General features: G+C 44.1%; 1 protein-coding gene and 1 long non-coding RNA gene across 5 annotated transcripts in view; both read right to left on the reverse strand.

Annotated features, from left to right (window-relative positions):
- Positions 1-580: 580 nt before the first annotated feature.
- Positions 581-7,642, reverse strand: LOC121916193. Its single transcript, XR_006100809.1, has 3 exons — positions 4,541-7,642; positions 2,383-2,461; positions 581-740 (listed from the first exon to the last, which is right to left on the reverse strand). It is a non-coding gene; the product is annotated as an uncharacterized LOC121916193 (long non-coding RNA).
- A 115-nt stretch (positions 7,643-7,757) lies between these two features.
- GATAD2B (GATA zinc finger domain containing 2B) overlaps positions 7,758-13,291 on the reverse strand; it is a 68,438-nt gene continuing 62,904 nt past the window's right edge. For all 4 annotated transcript variants that reach the window (XM_042440229.1, XM_042440226.1, XM_042440227.1 and 1 more), the window contains exon 11: positions 7,758-12,323. In XM_042440229.1, coding sequence (XP_042296163.1) covers positions 12,190-12,323 — 134 coding nt within the window. In that variant the 3' untranslated portion in view covers positions 7,758-12,189. The remainder of the gene's footprint in view (positions 12,324-13,291) is intronic.

Raw genomic sequence — 13,291 nt, forward strand, 5'->3', positions numbered from 1 at the left:
TCCCAAAGAGCGGAGGCGCGCACAGCGGTTCGACGGAGCTAAGCCAGCGGCCGAATTGCAAAGGTGGTAAGTGTCCAACGCTGTGTTGTCCATAAGAGCCCAACTGTTTCTCCATGTTTTGGGTTTAAATATCCACCGCTATCCATCTCAACCGGAGAATAACCAAAGGTATGTTGGAAACCCACAGTGGTAGCTAATGTTCATGGATGGAAAGCTTCTGGTCCTGTTGGGCTTGGAAGAGCTTTCCCTCACTCTTGTATTCCTTGTATAGCTTTACTGAACCACGCAAATGACACTGTTTGTGTCTCTGTGTTGTGTCGGCTGTTGGCCATCTTTCGTTGTGGCCTAGTTAGGAAACAGAAACTCTTTTTCTATGAGCGAAGATCTCATTTTAGCAAGTCCCCATCAGACCCAGGTTAAATGCCAGTACTGCAATCACAACGTTGTGAATTTGATCCCAGAGGTCTCCAAGGTTGACTCAGCCTTCCATCCTTTTGTAGGTCAGTAAAATGAAGACCCAGCTTGTTGGGGGCAACTGCCTTGTAAACAGCAGCAGTTCTCAACCTTCCTAATGCCGCAACCCTTTAATACAGTTCCTCATGTTGTGGTGAACCCCAACCATAAAATTGCAGTGTCTCGGTTCCTAGCACCATTGGAAATATGTGTTTTTCGATGGTCTGAGACAACAGAGTTTGCGATGCACCGGTTGAGAACCGCTGGCTTAGAGAGTGAGGAGTTCACTATGAAGCGGTAAAGAAATATGTAAATGCTATTGCTGCTAAACCTGGGTACCATTGTTTGGGGCTAGAATCGTTGTTGAAGAATGAGTCTTTCAGACGTAAGTCCTCAACCAGCCTTGGAACGCCTTGCCAAAGATTCTCACTTTTGGGGGGATTGTCTAAACCACCCACATGGTGTAATTCAAAGATATAGCTATGTTAGTCTGTAGAATCAGTATGCAGAGAGGTCTTGAGACTAACTGGAATAAAGAAGGTGGCAGCAGGAGTTTTCCTAGATTAAAGTCTACTTCTGAGCATCTGGGGAAGTAGACCATAGTCTATGAAAGCTCATGGTGCCACTTTCTTTATTGCATGCGGCGTAGTGGTTTGAGTGTTGGACTATGGCTTTGGAGACCAGGGTTTGATTCCCCACTCAGCCATGGCCGCAGAAAACCCCATGATAGGTTCCCCTTAGGGCAGGGAGATCTGGAGAGCTGCACTGTCACAGCGCCGATGGACATAATCTATCAATCATATATTCCATCAATCACATATACACATATTCACTCAACCGCATATTCACATATTCTATCCTCACATATTCTATCAACCGCATATTCACATGTTCTCTCAATCATATATTCTATCAACTGCATATTCACATGTGCTATCAATCACATATTCTGTCAACGGCATATTTGATCCTATCGTATCCTGTCCTCTCCTATCTTGTCCTTCTTCTCCTCTCCTCTCCTATCTTGTCTTATCCTATCCTATGCTATGCTATCTTGTCCTGTCCTATCCACATATTCTATCAATCACATATGGACATATTCTACCAACTGCATATTCTACCATTCAAATATTCACATATTCTATCAATCACGTATACGCATATTCTATCAATCCAATATTCACATATTCTACGAACTGCATATTCACATATTTAATCACATATCCCATCAATCACCTATTCTATCAAACAGATATTCCATCAATGGTGGAAATGGTGGATCTGTCAAAACGTCGCCCCTCTGCCACTTGTCCCTCTCCACTTAAAGAAGTGATTCTGATCTGATGTTCCCACTGTTAGGAATCGTGTCAGAGCCAATTTTTCTCAAAAGAACCTCAAACTAATTGCTACCAAAAAACCTTGGGCTTTTTTGCGTTTGCTCCGCTTTATTTCCCCTGGGATCGATCCAATGAGGATTAGAACCCATTTCCAGTGGGAACTAGGGGGCATATACACCAAATCAGGATTCGGAGCTTATCGTAGTGGGAATGACCCCTAAATGTAGCATTTTGCATTTATCTCTGTTGAATTTCATTTCATTACTTTCTACCCAATTTTCTAGTTTACTTAACTAGTTTTGTGTCATCTGCAAATCTGATAAGGATTCTTTCTGCTCTGTCATCTAAACAGATAGGAATATTGTATGATGATGTCCACTTTTTTGGCTATAAAGCCCATACTCAATGTAGTATCTCCCATATAGATTATAAACGATCTCAAAAGCAACCTGTGTGCTAACAGAGATGGATATTTTGACCCAAAACAGCACGTAAGATGGTTGGTTTTGCAAGCTATTTGTCCTCTGTCTTGAAATATAGGATGAGACAGCTCTGGGCTCCTTACCCCTCTTGTTTTGACCAAAATACATACCAATATAATGCTTGGAATTGGTTTCATCCCGATTCTGGAAACCTGGCCTCTTGCTCCTGACGAACCGCTGCGAATAGACCTAAAAACACAAAAAGGCTAGTACCAATGAGATGAGAAAATGCTTTTGAAACTAAAAAAAGAGAGAAAAGGGTGTTTTAAAGTGTGTGGGGTTTTTGTTTTGTGAAACGAAGAAATGAGCTTTAAGAAACCATGGCCAGAGTCCTCCCAAAAGATTAATTATTGGAGAAGGAGGTGTTCTTGCAATGGAAAAGCTAACATCCTATGCGAGAAAGAGAGTACGGCCCAAGGGTCAATGTAAAAAGGCCGAAAATTGGGGGAATTGGGGATGGTTTTTTGGGGTGGGAAGAGATGCAGGAGGGGAACGTTGTTTGACGGAGAAGGACCCCCAATGTTTTCCATTACCCTTCACTGTAATAATGTCTGTAAACTGAACATCTCCCAGGGTTTTGAAATCCTGATGGCCACTTTGGCAACCGAGAAGTACATCGGTGGGTGAGTTAAAAGAGCCAACCCAAACAATATCAAGACGTCAAGTCTTGTCTTTTAAAACAATGAAGCCAACATGTTCCATTCTCATTGACTTCCAAACCCTCGTTGTTGCGGAAGACCTGCCTTCAAAGTACACTTTCCATCTAGATTCGAAAGCAAACCCTTCCGACTTGGGTAAAAAACGAGAGACAATTCGCAATTAGCAAAATTTGCCCCAAATCAAGTAATACCAAAAAACAAGCCACCCATTGTAATAATGCATAAGAGCCATGTTCTAGAAGAGTTTATTCCTGACCTTTCGCAGCATCTGTGGCTGGCATCTTCAGAGATTGCTGCTTCCATGCCAGCATGCTGTGAAGATCCGATGCAGGGATGCGGTCAGGAATAAATTCTTCTAGAACATGGCCACAGAGTCCCAAAAACCTATGGATGCCGGCCATGAAAGCCTTTGACTTCACAATGCAAAAGAGCTTTATCTCACTACCATGCGCTGGAATAAGTTCCCTTTTTCTCCTACTCTCCCACTTATTTTTGGTGGCTTTTCATAACCCAAAGCGGTCACCAAGGGATTTCAAAACTTTGAGTTTTGCAGTGTCGATGTCCGGAAATCTTTCTTGTCTGTGTCAAAAATTAAAAACAAAGTGGAAAACTTCTCTCAGTTGTAATCTGTTTCTTTAGGGTGGGGAGAAGGGAGCAATGGCTCATTTGACATAAGTGGAACTGTCTGTTCATATCTGCTAATTCACCCGTCTATACTCAACTATAAGTACAGTCGGCCCTTCTTATACAGGATATTTTATACATGGGCTCAAGCATCCATGGTTTGAAAATGTTCCAAAAAAGTATAAGTTTCAAATATCAAACCTTCATTTTCCATTTTTTATAAGGGACACCATTTTGCTATGTCATTATATTTAATGGGACTTGAGCATCCACGGATTTTGTTATCCACGGGGGATCTTGGAACCAAACCACAGCAGATCACAAGGGTCCATTGTATATACTCAACTATAAGTTGACCTCAGGTATAAGTCGAGGGTAGGTTCTGGGGTCAAGATTATGGATTTTGATATAACCCATGGATAAGTCGAGGGTAAAACTTAGGTGCATGTAACAAAGGATTTAAAGGATGAAGCAAAGGTCATTTGTTGGATGGGCCACTTCAAATCCTCTAATGCCCCATAGCCAAGGGCCCATACAGACAGACCAAAGTAAAGCTGCTTCGGGTCATTTTGGAGGTATACTGTTTAAATGAGGCATGTGTCCTAAGAGGCCAGAAGCTGTGGTCCTGTCTTTAACATCCCCAGCTCCCTCAGTCATTCCTCATAGGGCTTCATGGTTTTCAGACCCTTCACCATTTTGTTCTCCCTCCTTTGGACACATGGCTCCAGTTTCTCAATGTCCTTTTTGAATTGTGGTGCCCAGAACTGGACACAGTTTTCCAATATTCATCCTGAGCTGTGTCATATTTCTCTAACCTTGGGTTTGTAAACTCTAACTCCACCTCCAATACAAAGATGGCTAAATTTTCACTAAACCCCAAGTGAAAATTCTGTCTCGTCCATCTCGAATATGAGGATGGACCTGTTTGTTTTTGGTTAAATTCTCAACACACCCAAAATGGGGAAAAATATATCTTCAGTCTTACCTGCAATGGATGAAGGTGTCCAAAGTTGCAGGCTTCTTGCCACCAGAAAGGAGGAAGCGATGGGGTCTTCAGGGGCTGGTACCGTTGCTCAAATACGATGGGTGACTTCTGAAATTCATCCTGGACAAATCTGTCTTATACCCAGATATCCATATACGAAATCCCTCTTGAAATCCAAAATGATGCCCCCGTCTCCACTGATACCAACGGCGAGACAGAGAATCCAACACGTCCACCACATCCAAATGTATAAACCATTCCTTTCTTTATTAAACATAGCTTGCAAGTGATAAATATTACAAAGTTTTTTTTAATCCTTTCTCCAAAAATTAGCTTATTATTATTATTATTTTATTTTTTTTAATCAGGTCACTGCATAATCAATTGGCAATATTTAAACAGCTTTTTTTTCTCCTCCTCCTCTTCCTCCTTTTTTTTAAACCGGATTCCAAAAAACACAATGCAAAAAATAAAAATAAAAAGCCCTCTTAAAATGGTGCAAAAGGCCCGGCTTCCCCATTTGGGGGCTCGCCTTCCTTCCGGAATCACTGGCTTGCATTGCCACCCCCAATGCCACCCCTCTCAAAACCTGTTCTGTTCCCTTCTCTTAACCTGTAGTTGACGTCTAGTAGGGACTGAGGTTTTACAATTCAGCCTAATATGCACACACACACACACCTTGCAAAAGACAACTGTGACACCGTAAAGGGGTAGAGGAATTAAAGACTGAAGAGGAAAGTTGTATAAAGTGTTGGTCTTAGAGGGAGAAGGAATGTGCCCAATGCCAAGTGTTCCTTCTATGAAACAGAGGCTGGATGGCCATCTGTCAGGGACGCTTTGATTTAGATTTCCTGCATGGCAAGGGGTTGGACTGGATGGCCACTTCCAACTCTATGATTCTATTCTATGAAACAAGGGCGCCAAAAACAAAGGCTAGACTTGCTCTCATCCTTACGACGACTCCTTAAAACCCCCCATGCTGAAACCTTGCACATATGGAAACAGGGTCTGTGATGGGGAGAGAGGTGATAGAAGATGGAAAGAGGCATGCCAGCGGCCCATTCATTTGAGCCTAAGGAAGCTTCTTCATGAGCAATACCCTCTTGGGAGTAAAAGCCTATCGAGGAACAAGGGAAGGAAACCAGAATTGGAAAGATGAAAACAATAAGGGAGGCGGAAGCAAGAAGCCAAGCACTGAAAACATAGTTTAAGAAGAGCCAAAGAGGTGGGACAAGGTAGCAGTCACCCCATTCCCTCTGGCTGAACTCAAGCAGGAGTATTGCTTTACTTGCCCTCTGCAGGCAAACACCCCAATGGTGACGAAGGCAACTCATGGTTAAGTCTGCTCATCCCTTGACCAAAGAAGCCACTCATAAAGTATCAAAGTCCTGTGAGAGTAAGAGGTGACGGAGTAATGCAAACCATATAAGAACAGGTTAGGTTTAACACTGGATGCCAAGCCTATATGCAAGAACTGGGGCTCTGGAGGGAACGAAGCTGGAAACGTCTATGCGGCAGAGTGGCATGTGGATCTGGTGCCATGCCAGGTATTTGGTCAGAAAGTATAGGTGCTGGAGAACGGGGCGGAAGAAAGTATGCACTGGGGTGACTCTCAAGTACTTAATGACTTTGGGTCAGTTAAGTTCCTGCAGCACACTCTGGGGTCAATAATCAATATATTCATTCCTAAAGATGTTCGAGGAGACCATTAAAAAAAACCCCAATCGACCTCAAATCAATACAGTCCATGCATCTGCTCATTTCAAACAACAGGGTTTGCTCTTGTTGACTTCCGGAATAGGGCAGGTTTCAGATAAAATTCAGAGAACATGGAGAAGGGAGAGGTGACCAGATCAGGATGTCTGCTAAGAGTTTTCACAATTTGCTCAATTGGAGCACTATGATTCCTTTTCAACAGCCATGGTTCTGCCCTATGATACCTTGGGATTTGCAGTTTAGCCAAGGGTTTTCTGAAATCTCAGCCACAGAGCTCTTATGGGTCACTAAACCACCAATACCAGGACTCCTTAGGATGCTGAAGACATTTAAAAGTGCTACAGTTGTATAGTGTGAAAGGGCTGATGGAACATGTTAGGATCCCACAAAGAACGCACCCATACTGAGGTGGGCCAGCCTCAAACAAACTGGGTCCTTTACAGTTGTCAAAATATCTCGAGGACCAGAAGGTTATCTTTGTCTGATGGGTGCATATCGGCAAGTGGACTACACTTCTCAAGGGGTACAAAGAGCTTTCTCCAATGGTCAGTGAATAGCAAGCATAGTTGGGTTTGGCTTAGGAGAATCTATTTTCAGTGAGGTTCTTGGCAATGGAAGTGGACGCCCTGCTCCTTTCAAATATCAGCGATGTGCTGATGGGGCTTGAACTTGTTTGGCATTAGTGCGCTGCCCTAAAATACACACCTTTACTCAACTTCGATTTCAAGTAGTGCCAACTGCAGTCCCGGATGGAGGCTATAACAAAGTTTGAAAACAGACTATGTAGCTGCAGTCGGTGAAGAGCAGATGTGCCCAAAGGAAAGAAAGATGCCTGGTTCACTAAATAATACTGACGAAGAATGGAAATTATGGGGAACAAATATTATTCAAATGGGCTGAGATGCAATGGAAAATAGATCTAACTTTGGTTTCTTTGGCCATTTCAAGGTGCCTTAGTGTAATTTCAGCCAGCGGAAAGGGAGTTGGAAATAGACTAACAGATAAGGAAGGAGTGAGAGGAAAAGATGGTTTGGATGGATACAGCCAAAAGATGGATACAACCTTCTCAAGGGGAAAAGGGGGTCTGAACAAAACAGTGGATGGGATGGTATTGAGGGTGGTAGAGTTGTCTTTTCCTAAATATCCTGGCCCCTTTCATGTGGGGTTGGGTGAAAGAGAGACCAAGTTATCTGCTTAACATGTTCAACCCTTTCCCTGGCCCTTTGCACGAAATGCCAAACGAAGCATATATTCTCCGGAAGCTAAAGACAGTCCAGAGTCAAATGCTTTCGTGGCTGGTATCCATAGTTTTTTTGTGGGTTTTTCGGGCTCTGCGGCCATGTTCTAGAAAAGTTTATTCCTGACATTTCGCTAGCGTCTGTGGCTGGCATCTTCAGAGAATGCTGGCATGGGAAAGGGAGGGTATGCCATTCAACAACAGAACAATACACAGATTAATATGTAAATCAGTTCTTCTCAAGCAACAGTATATATACCCAACTCTCTCCCATGCCTGCATTCTCTGTAGATGCCAGCCATAGATACCGGCGAAAAGTCAGGAATAAACTCTTCTAGAACATGGGCACACATTGCCTGAAAAAACCCACAAAAAAGCTACAGTGCAAATATTATTTACAGTTTAATAGGAAGGGTGGACACGAATACTGTTTTCGCTCCGCCGTCCCTTTGCCCCATCTGGAAAACTGGAAAGCGGGAGGGCAGAGAAAGCTCTTTTGAACCCTAACTGGTGCTGGAAGAAGCCGGAAGAGAAAGCATATATCTCCAGGTTTCACCAAGGTTGTGTGTGTGTGTGTATCTCTTTGCTGGTGGACTTCTGATTTTGTATTCAAGAGGAAGACAAGGCACCTTTTACGGGGGGAGGAAAGACGATGGCTGAATCCGTTTTCGGTTCTTTGGGGAGGGCGCATGGCTGGGTTGGAGTGTGCTGTGAGCTGCACGACCCCCTCCTTGAACCTCTCTGCCCCCCCCAAATTCCCAGGAAGCCCACCTTTTGCACATTTTAATGTCATACACCAAAAAAGTTCACACTACAAAAGGACGTTAACAACTTTTTCACAATATTCATGGCTAAGCTGTCTTGTTTCTTTTTTGTCGTTTTGTTTTGTTTTTCTCTACACAATGTACAATTTCCATTTTTTTTTGTCATGGGGGGAGGAAAGGGGGTGTCCCTCCTCCCCTCTTGGTTTATTATTATTATTTTTAAAGTTTTGTTTCAGTTTTTTTTTCTCGGTTTTTTTTCTTTAAATGTGTCAAGAAATAGCTTATATACAACAAAAAGAGTCCTTGTTATAATGTTTTCGGCAGCAAATATTTTGTTAAGCGAAGAAGGTATCTTCATGGGGGGGGGGTTCGGGGAGGCGAGGAAAGGGGTCGGAAGAATGGGGGAGAAAAATAAAAAGGGGTTCGGGGAAACGGAGGCCGAGGGGCGCGAGGCGAGTTACACTTTCTAATTTTCCTGAAGAAAATACAAGGGTTGGTTGGTTTGTTGTTGTTGAAAATAAGAAAATAAAACGGCATCAACCACAAAGCATCTATATCTAAGCTGTAAAAGAAAGGCTGTTAAAGAAGCCAGGAAAGGAAACCCTTAATTCTGTACCTTAAAAAAACAAAAAACAAAGATGAAATTATTTAACAGGATGATTTTTCTATATCACATCCCAAAAAATGCAAAAGAGAGAACGAGAGAGAGAGAGAGAGAGAAGAAAAGAGCGGGAGTGGAAAAAGATGCCTTCCTTGTTGAGAAAACCAGGGACAGGGAACTCAACTGGGACGAGTGAGTAAAATAAGGAGGTTTTGGGGGACATCGCAGTCAAAGTCCTGCTGTTCCTGATGAAGTAGGGAGAAAAAGACACCCTTCCCATGGATTAAAGAATACTTTTACTCCGGGGCTACTCTCTCCCTCCTCTCCTCCTGACACTCTCCGCACAAAGGATAAAAGGGTAGTAAAAGAAATTACAACTGCTCCCCAGAAGATCCCAACAGAAGGGATCTTCCAGCTGGGGACACTTGATGGGAAAACCTGTCGATTTCATGGTATGTCCCTGTTGCCTCCAGAAAGCCAAAGGGATGAGTAACTCCCAAAGGTGGTAGCTTGGGGTGACTTCTAAGACTTGGCCAACTCCTCTTTGCTAACATGGTTGCTTCTAAAGGGGGGTCCCGATAATACCTAAGGTGATGGATTGAGGACCAGAGACTGGTTTGGGATGCGGCCGTCTAAACAACACCTGCATGGGGAAAGGGAAGCAAGGTGGGAGGGACAGAGAACAAGCCCGACACCGACTGACCAATGTGCCACAAGATCCCTATGGGGGTGGGAGGGTGGTGCACAGGTTTCACCCATACGTCTTAAAAAATCCACCCACCTGACAGAAAGCAACGGAGGCAGAAGTTCTGCATGGTCAACCCCTGTCCTCCAAAAGCCGGAAAAAACCGTGTCCGATTTGCTACCGTTGAATGTTTGCCATTCAAGCCTGTGCCCGGAGCCATTTACGACAAGGGGGCAAAAATATTGCACATTTTTTAATATCATCATTATCATCATCATCATAATCATCACCACCACCATCGTAAAGGGGAGGGGGAAATTACCAACACCGCCAACCCCCTCCCCTAAACGCTAATCTCAACCCATAAAGGAAGGTGCATTGGGACTCTTGAGAACGCCTGATTTCTAAAGGGGACGGGGAGGGGCTCTAGGGGAGGGAAGGACAATGGCACTTGGTTTTTTGGTGATGGAGGGGGGAAGATTAAAGTTCAGAGAGAAGGTACAAAGGGAGAGGGTTTAATTGAGGAGGAAGGTGCTCTCGAGGATTAGGAGCAGACTTAAAACTCAATATAGCCTTAGATAAAGGAAGCCACAGCGGCACCCCCAGGTTCGCCAGGGAGCCAAAAGCAACAGGAGTGAACTCCCCCCCCAAAACATTTTAGAGAATGCAAACCTGGGTAGGACAGATTCAGGCAAAGGATAGGTAACACATATATGTGTGTGCATGTGTATTATATATTTATGTTTGTCCATGAACACATTGACACACATAAGTGCTGCTCATCTGTTCCCAGCTTTTACAAAGCACCCAGTGCCCTCACCAAATAGTGCCCCCTTCCAAAAACACATGCGCTCTTCCACCCACCTCCAGTTTATTTGTAAGTGCTCAGTGATGGAGAGGGATGGAAGAGATGGTGAGTGTGAACGGAGTGGGCACAAAGAAACAACACAGGCCCTGAAGAGATTAGTGGGGTGGGAAGGGGATCTCCTGGGAGTTTCCAAGGGAATCTGAGGCCACAGCGGTGTCTGGCTGTTGCGTTGGAAGGGGAAAGAGGGAGTGTTAGCGGAGGGGAAAAACAAAAAGCTAACCTGGGAAGGGAACCTCAAAAGGAGAAGGTCCACCCTGTTCCTCTGAACCCACATTTCACCCTGGAGAACTGTTAACAGTGATGGAGAAAACGGGAGCTTGGTTGAAGGCAAAAGTGCATGGTGGTGATACTAAACCTTGCAAAGTCCTTGGAGGTGACAAAGCCATTCACTCTCCACTAGCAAACATGTGGTGTTAGGAGAAGGCTTCCAGGTCTGAGCGCAGAGGTACTTTCTCCTCTTACAAGCAAAGACAGCGGCAAATCTGATGGCACTGACTGGGCCTCCTGTTTCTCAGCCAGACTTCTTGGGGGCGGCAGCCTCCCTGCATCATCTCTATGGCAGTCATCTGATGTTGAAAAGAGATGGTCTATGTTTCGGAAGGGCAGACTGATGTGGTGAGCAAGCATCTCCAGATGGGTCCCTCTGCTGGAAGGTGGACACATGTGTCAGAGACTGGAACAGTAGACAGATGGAGAGCAGAGAGACAGCCTCCCGATTTGTTGCAGAAAGACTCATGGGGGTGCTGTTGCGATGGCTGTGGTTCCTTTGGATCAGGTGGGGTTTAATGCTATGGAGGTGGGACAGGGTTACAGCTGCGGAAAAACGGACGGCAAAGAAGACAATGAAGGAAACGAGCACCGGAAAGCCCACACTGCGCGGTTCATCTTTTGCCATCAATACGTCCATTTCCAAGACCGCAGATGGTGCCTGGATCAGCGGCGGTACTGCATTAGAGCAGAATGGGCCCTTCGATTCCAGTCGGCAGCCCTTCCTATAGGAATCTGGGACAAAAGGGCAGGATGGCACCCTTTACCGACCCCAGCAGTGGTTAGGGCGGGCACCACACCGAGCCTGACTCTCTGGGTGCAGCTAACCACCGGCGTTGTGACTTTTCCATACTCAGCCACACCCATGGGGGTGGCTTCCCTGTCCCCCTTCCTGCGGGGAAGCACCTCTAGACCGCTTCTGCCAAAGCCCCCAAACAGCGGACCGTTTGGGAGGAGTTAAGAGCCTTTGAAAAGTTTTTTTTAGGAAGATTCTTAAACCAAAAAAAAAAAGATTGTTTTTAACCATCTCTTTTAAGCCAACGGAGGAAAATAAAACATGAATAAAAAGAAGAACACAACCATTAAAAATTCTACGCGCCGTCGTTACAAATTCGCAAAATTAAAAATAAAGAGGAGCATAAAACAAGCGTTAACGTGTGTATAGTGCAGGGTCCAAAGCAGACACATTCTGACCTCGGGCAGAATCGGGGCAATGGGGAGGAGGTTGGTTAAGGGGGGAACTCTCGCTGCTAACAAAATCCAGAGATGAGAAGAGAGACGAGAGAGAAAGACGTCTTTCAGAAGAGAGCAGGTTGCTGAAGGTTTTTTTGAAATGTTCTTGTCTCTTTTTTTTGTGTGTTTTGTTTTCTTCTTTTTTTGACTTTTTTCTTCTTTTTTTTTGTCTTTTCCTCCACATATGGTAGGCACCAGAACAGGCACTGCATGCGACGGACATGGGGGGGGGGGGTCCAGAGGTCACAGGGAGGGGAAAGGGGAGGGCACAGCTGGCGTTATTTTTGCCCGCTGATGGATTGCGATATAGAGCGTGGCGGGATCATATCTAAAAGGTACTCCCGCTGCCGGTCTGCCAGGCTTGATGCTTTGTGGCCCCCGATCCCCGCGTTCAGGTAGGCAATGTTGACACCTGGAAAGGACATTAAAAAGACAAAAAGCAATAAATTATCATATCCCAGCTTGGAGGTGGATGGGCTTTAAACAGGCAAGAACCATACACCTCTCTCCTTCTGGTTATTGTTTATTTATATTATGGGGGATGGGACTGTGGGCATTCTCCCCTCCTACTTGGATATATAGAGGAAATACATCTCCGTTGGAGTAGAACGTATATATATTTGTGCTACAGTAGTACACCTGATGTTACATTTTTTGTAATTTTGCTGTATTTTGGTGCTGGCCATGTGCCGTAATAAATTCATTAATTCATTGTTTATCTATTGCCTCATGGTAGCCAATTCTATTTTAAAATATATATATTTTTATTAATTATAATTGTTATTACAAATACAGTGGACCCTTGTTATACGCTGGGGTTTGGTTCCAAGATCCCCCGTGGATAACAAAATCCGTGGGTGCTCACGTCCCATTAAATAGCAAAATGGTGTCCCTTATAAAAAATTGATAATCAAGGTTTGATATTTGAAATTTATACTTTTGTTTTTAACATTTTCAAACCGTGGATGCTTGAATCCGTGTACAAAAATCCATGTATAAGAAGGGCCGACTGTACTTTTATCCATCTTGACTGCATCTCCATTTAGTTCCCTTGTTTCTAAACTAAGCAGTTACTGTACACACTCAACTATAAGTCGACCTCATGTAGAAGTCGAGGGCAGGTTTGGGGGCCCAAATTATGGATTTTGATATGACTTGTGAAAAAGACGAGGATAAGACTTAGGGTCATATAACAAAGGATCTAAAGGAAGATAATGCCAAAGAACTTACAAATTTGCGGGAGTAATAACTGTTCACACTGAACGATGGATGGATGAAAGGGGTTTCTATTTTTAAGAGAGTTAAGGTACAGTTTTTATGGGTGTACTGACCCATGGATAAGTCGACTCAGATTTCTGGGGTCAATTTTTTTGACTAAAA

This window comes from Sceloporus undulatus, chromosome 9, assembly GCF_019175285.1.
Source record: "Sceloporus undulatus isolate JIND9_A2432 ecotype Alabama chromosome 9, SceUnd_v1.1, whole genome shotgun sequence".
Classification (NCBI taxonomy): Eukaryota; Metazoa; Chordata; class Lepidosauria; order Squamata; family Phrynosomatidae; genus Sceloporus; species Sceloporus undulatus.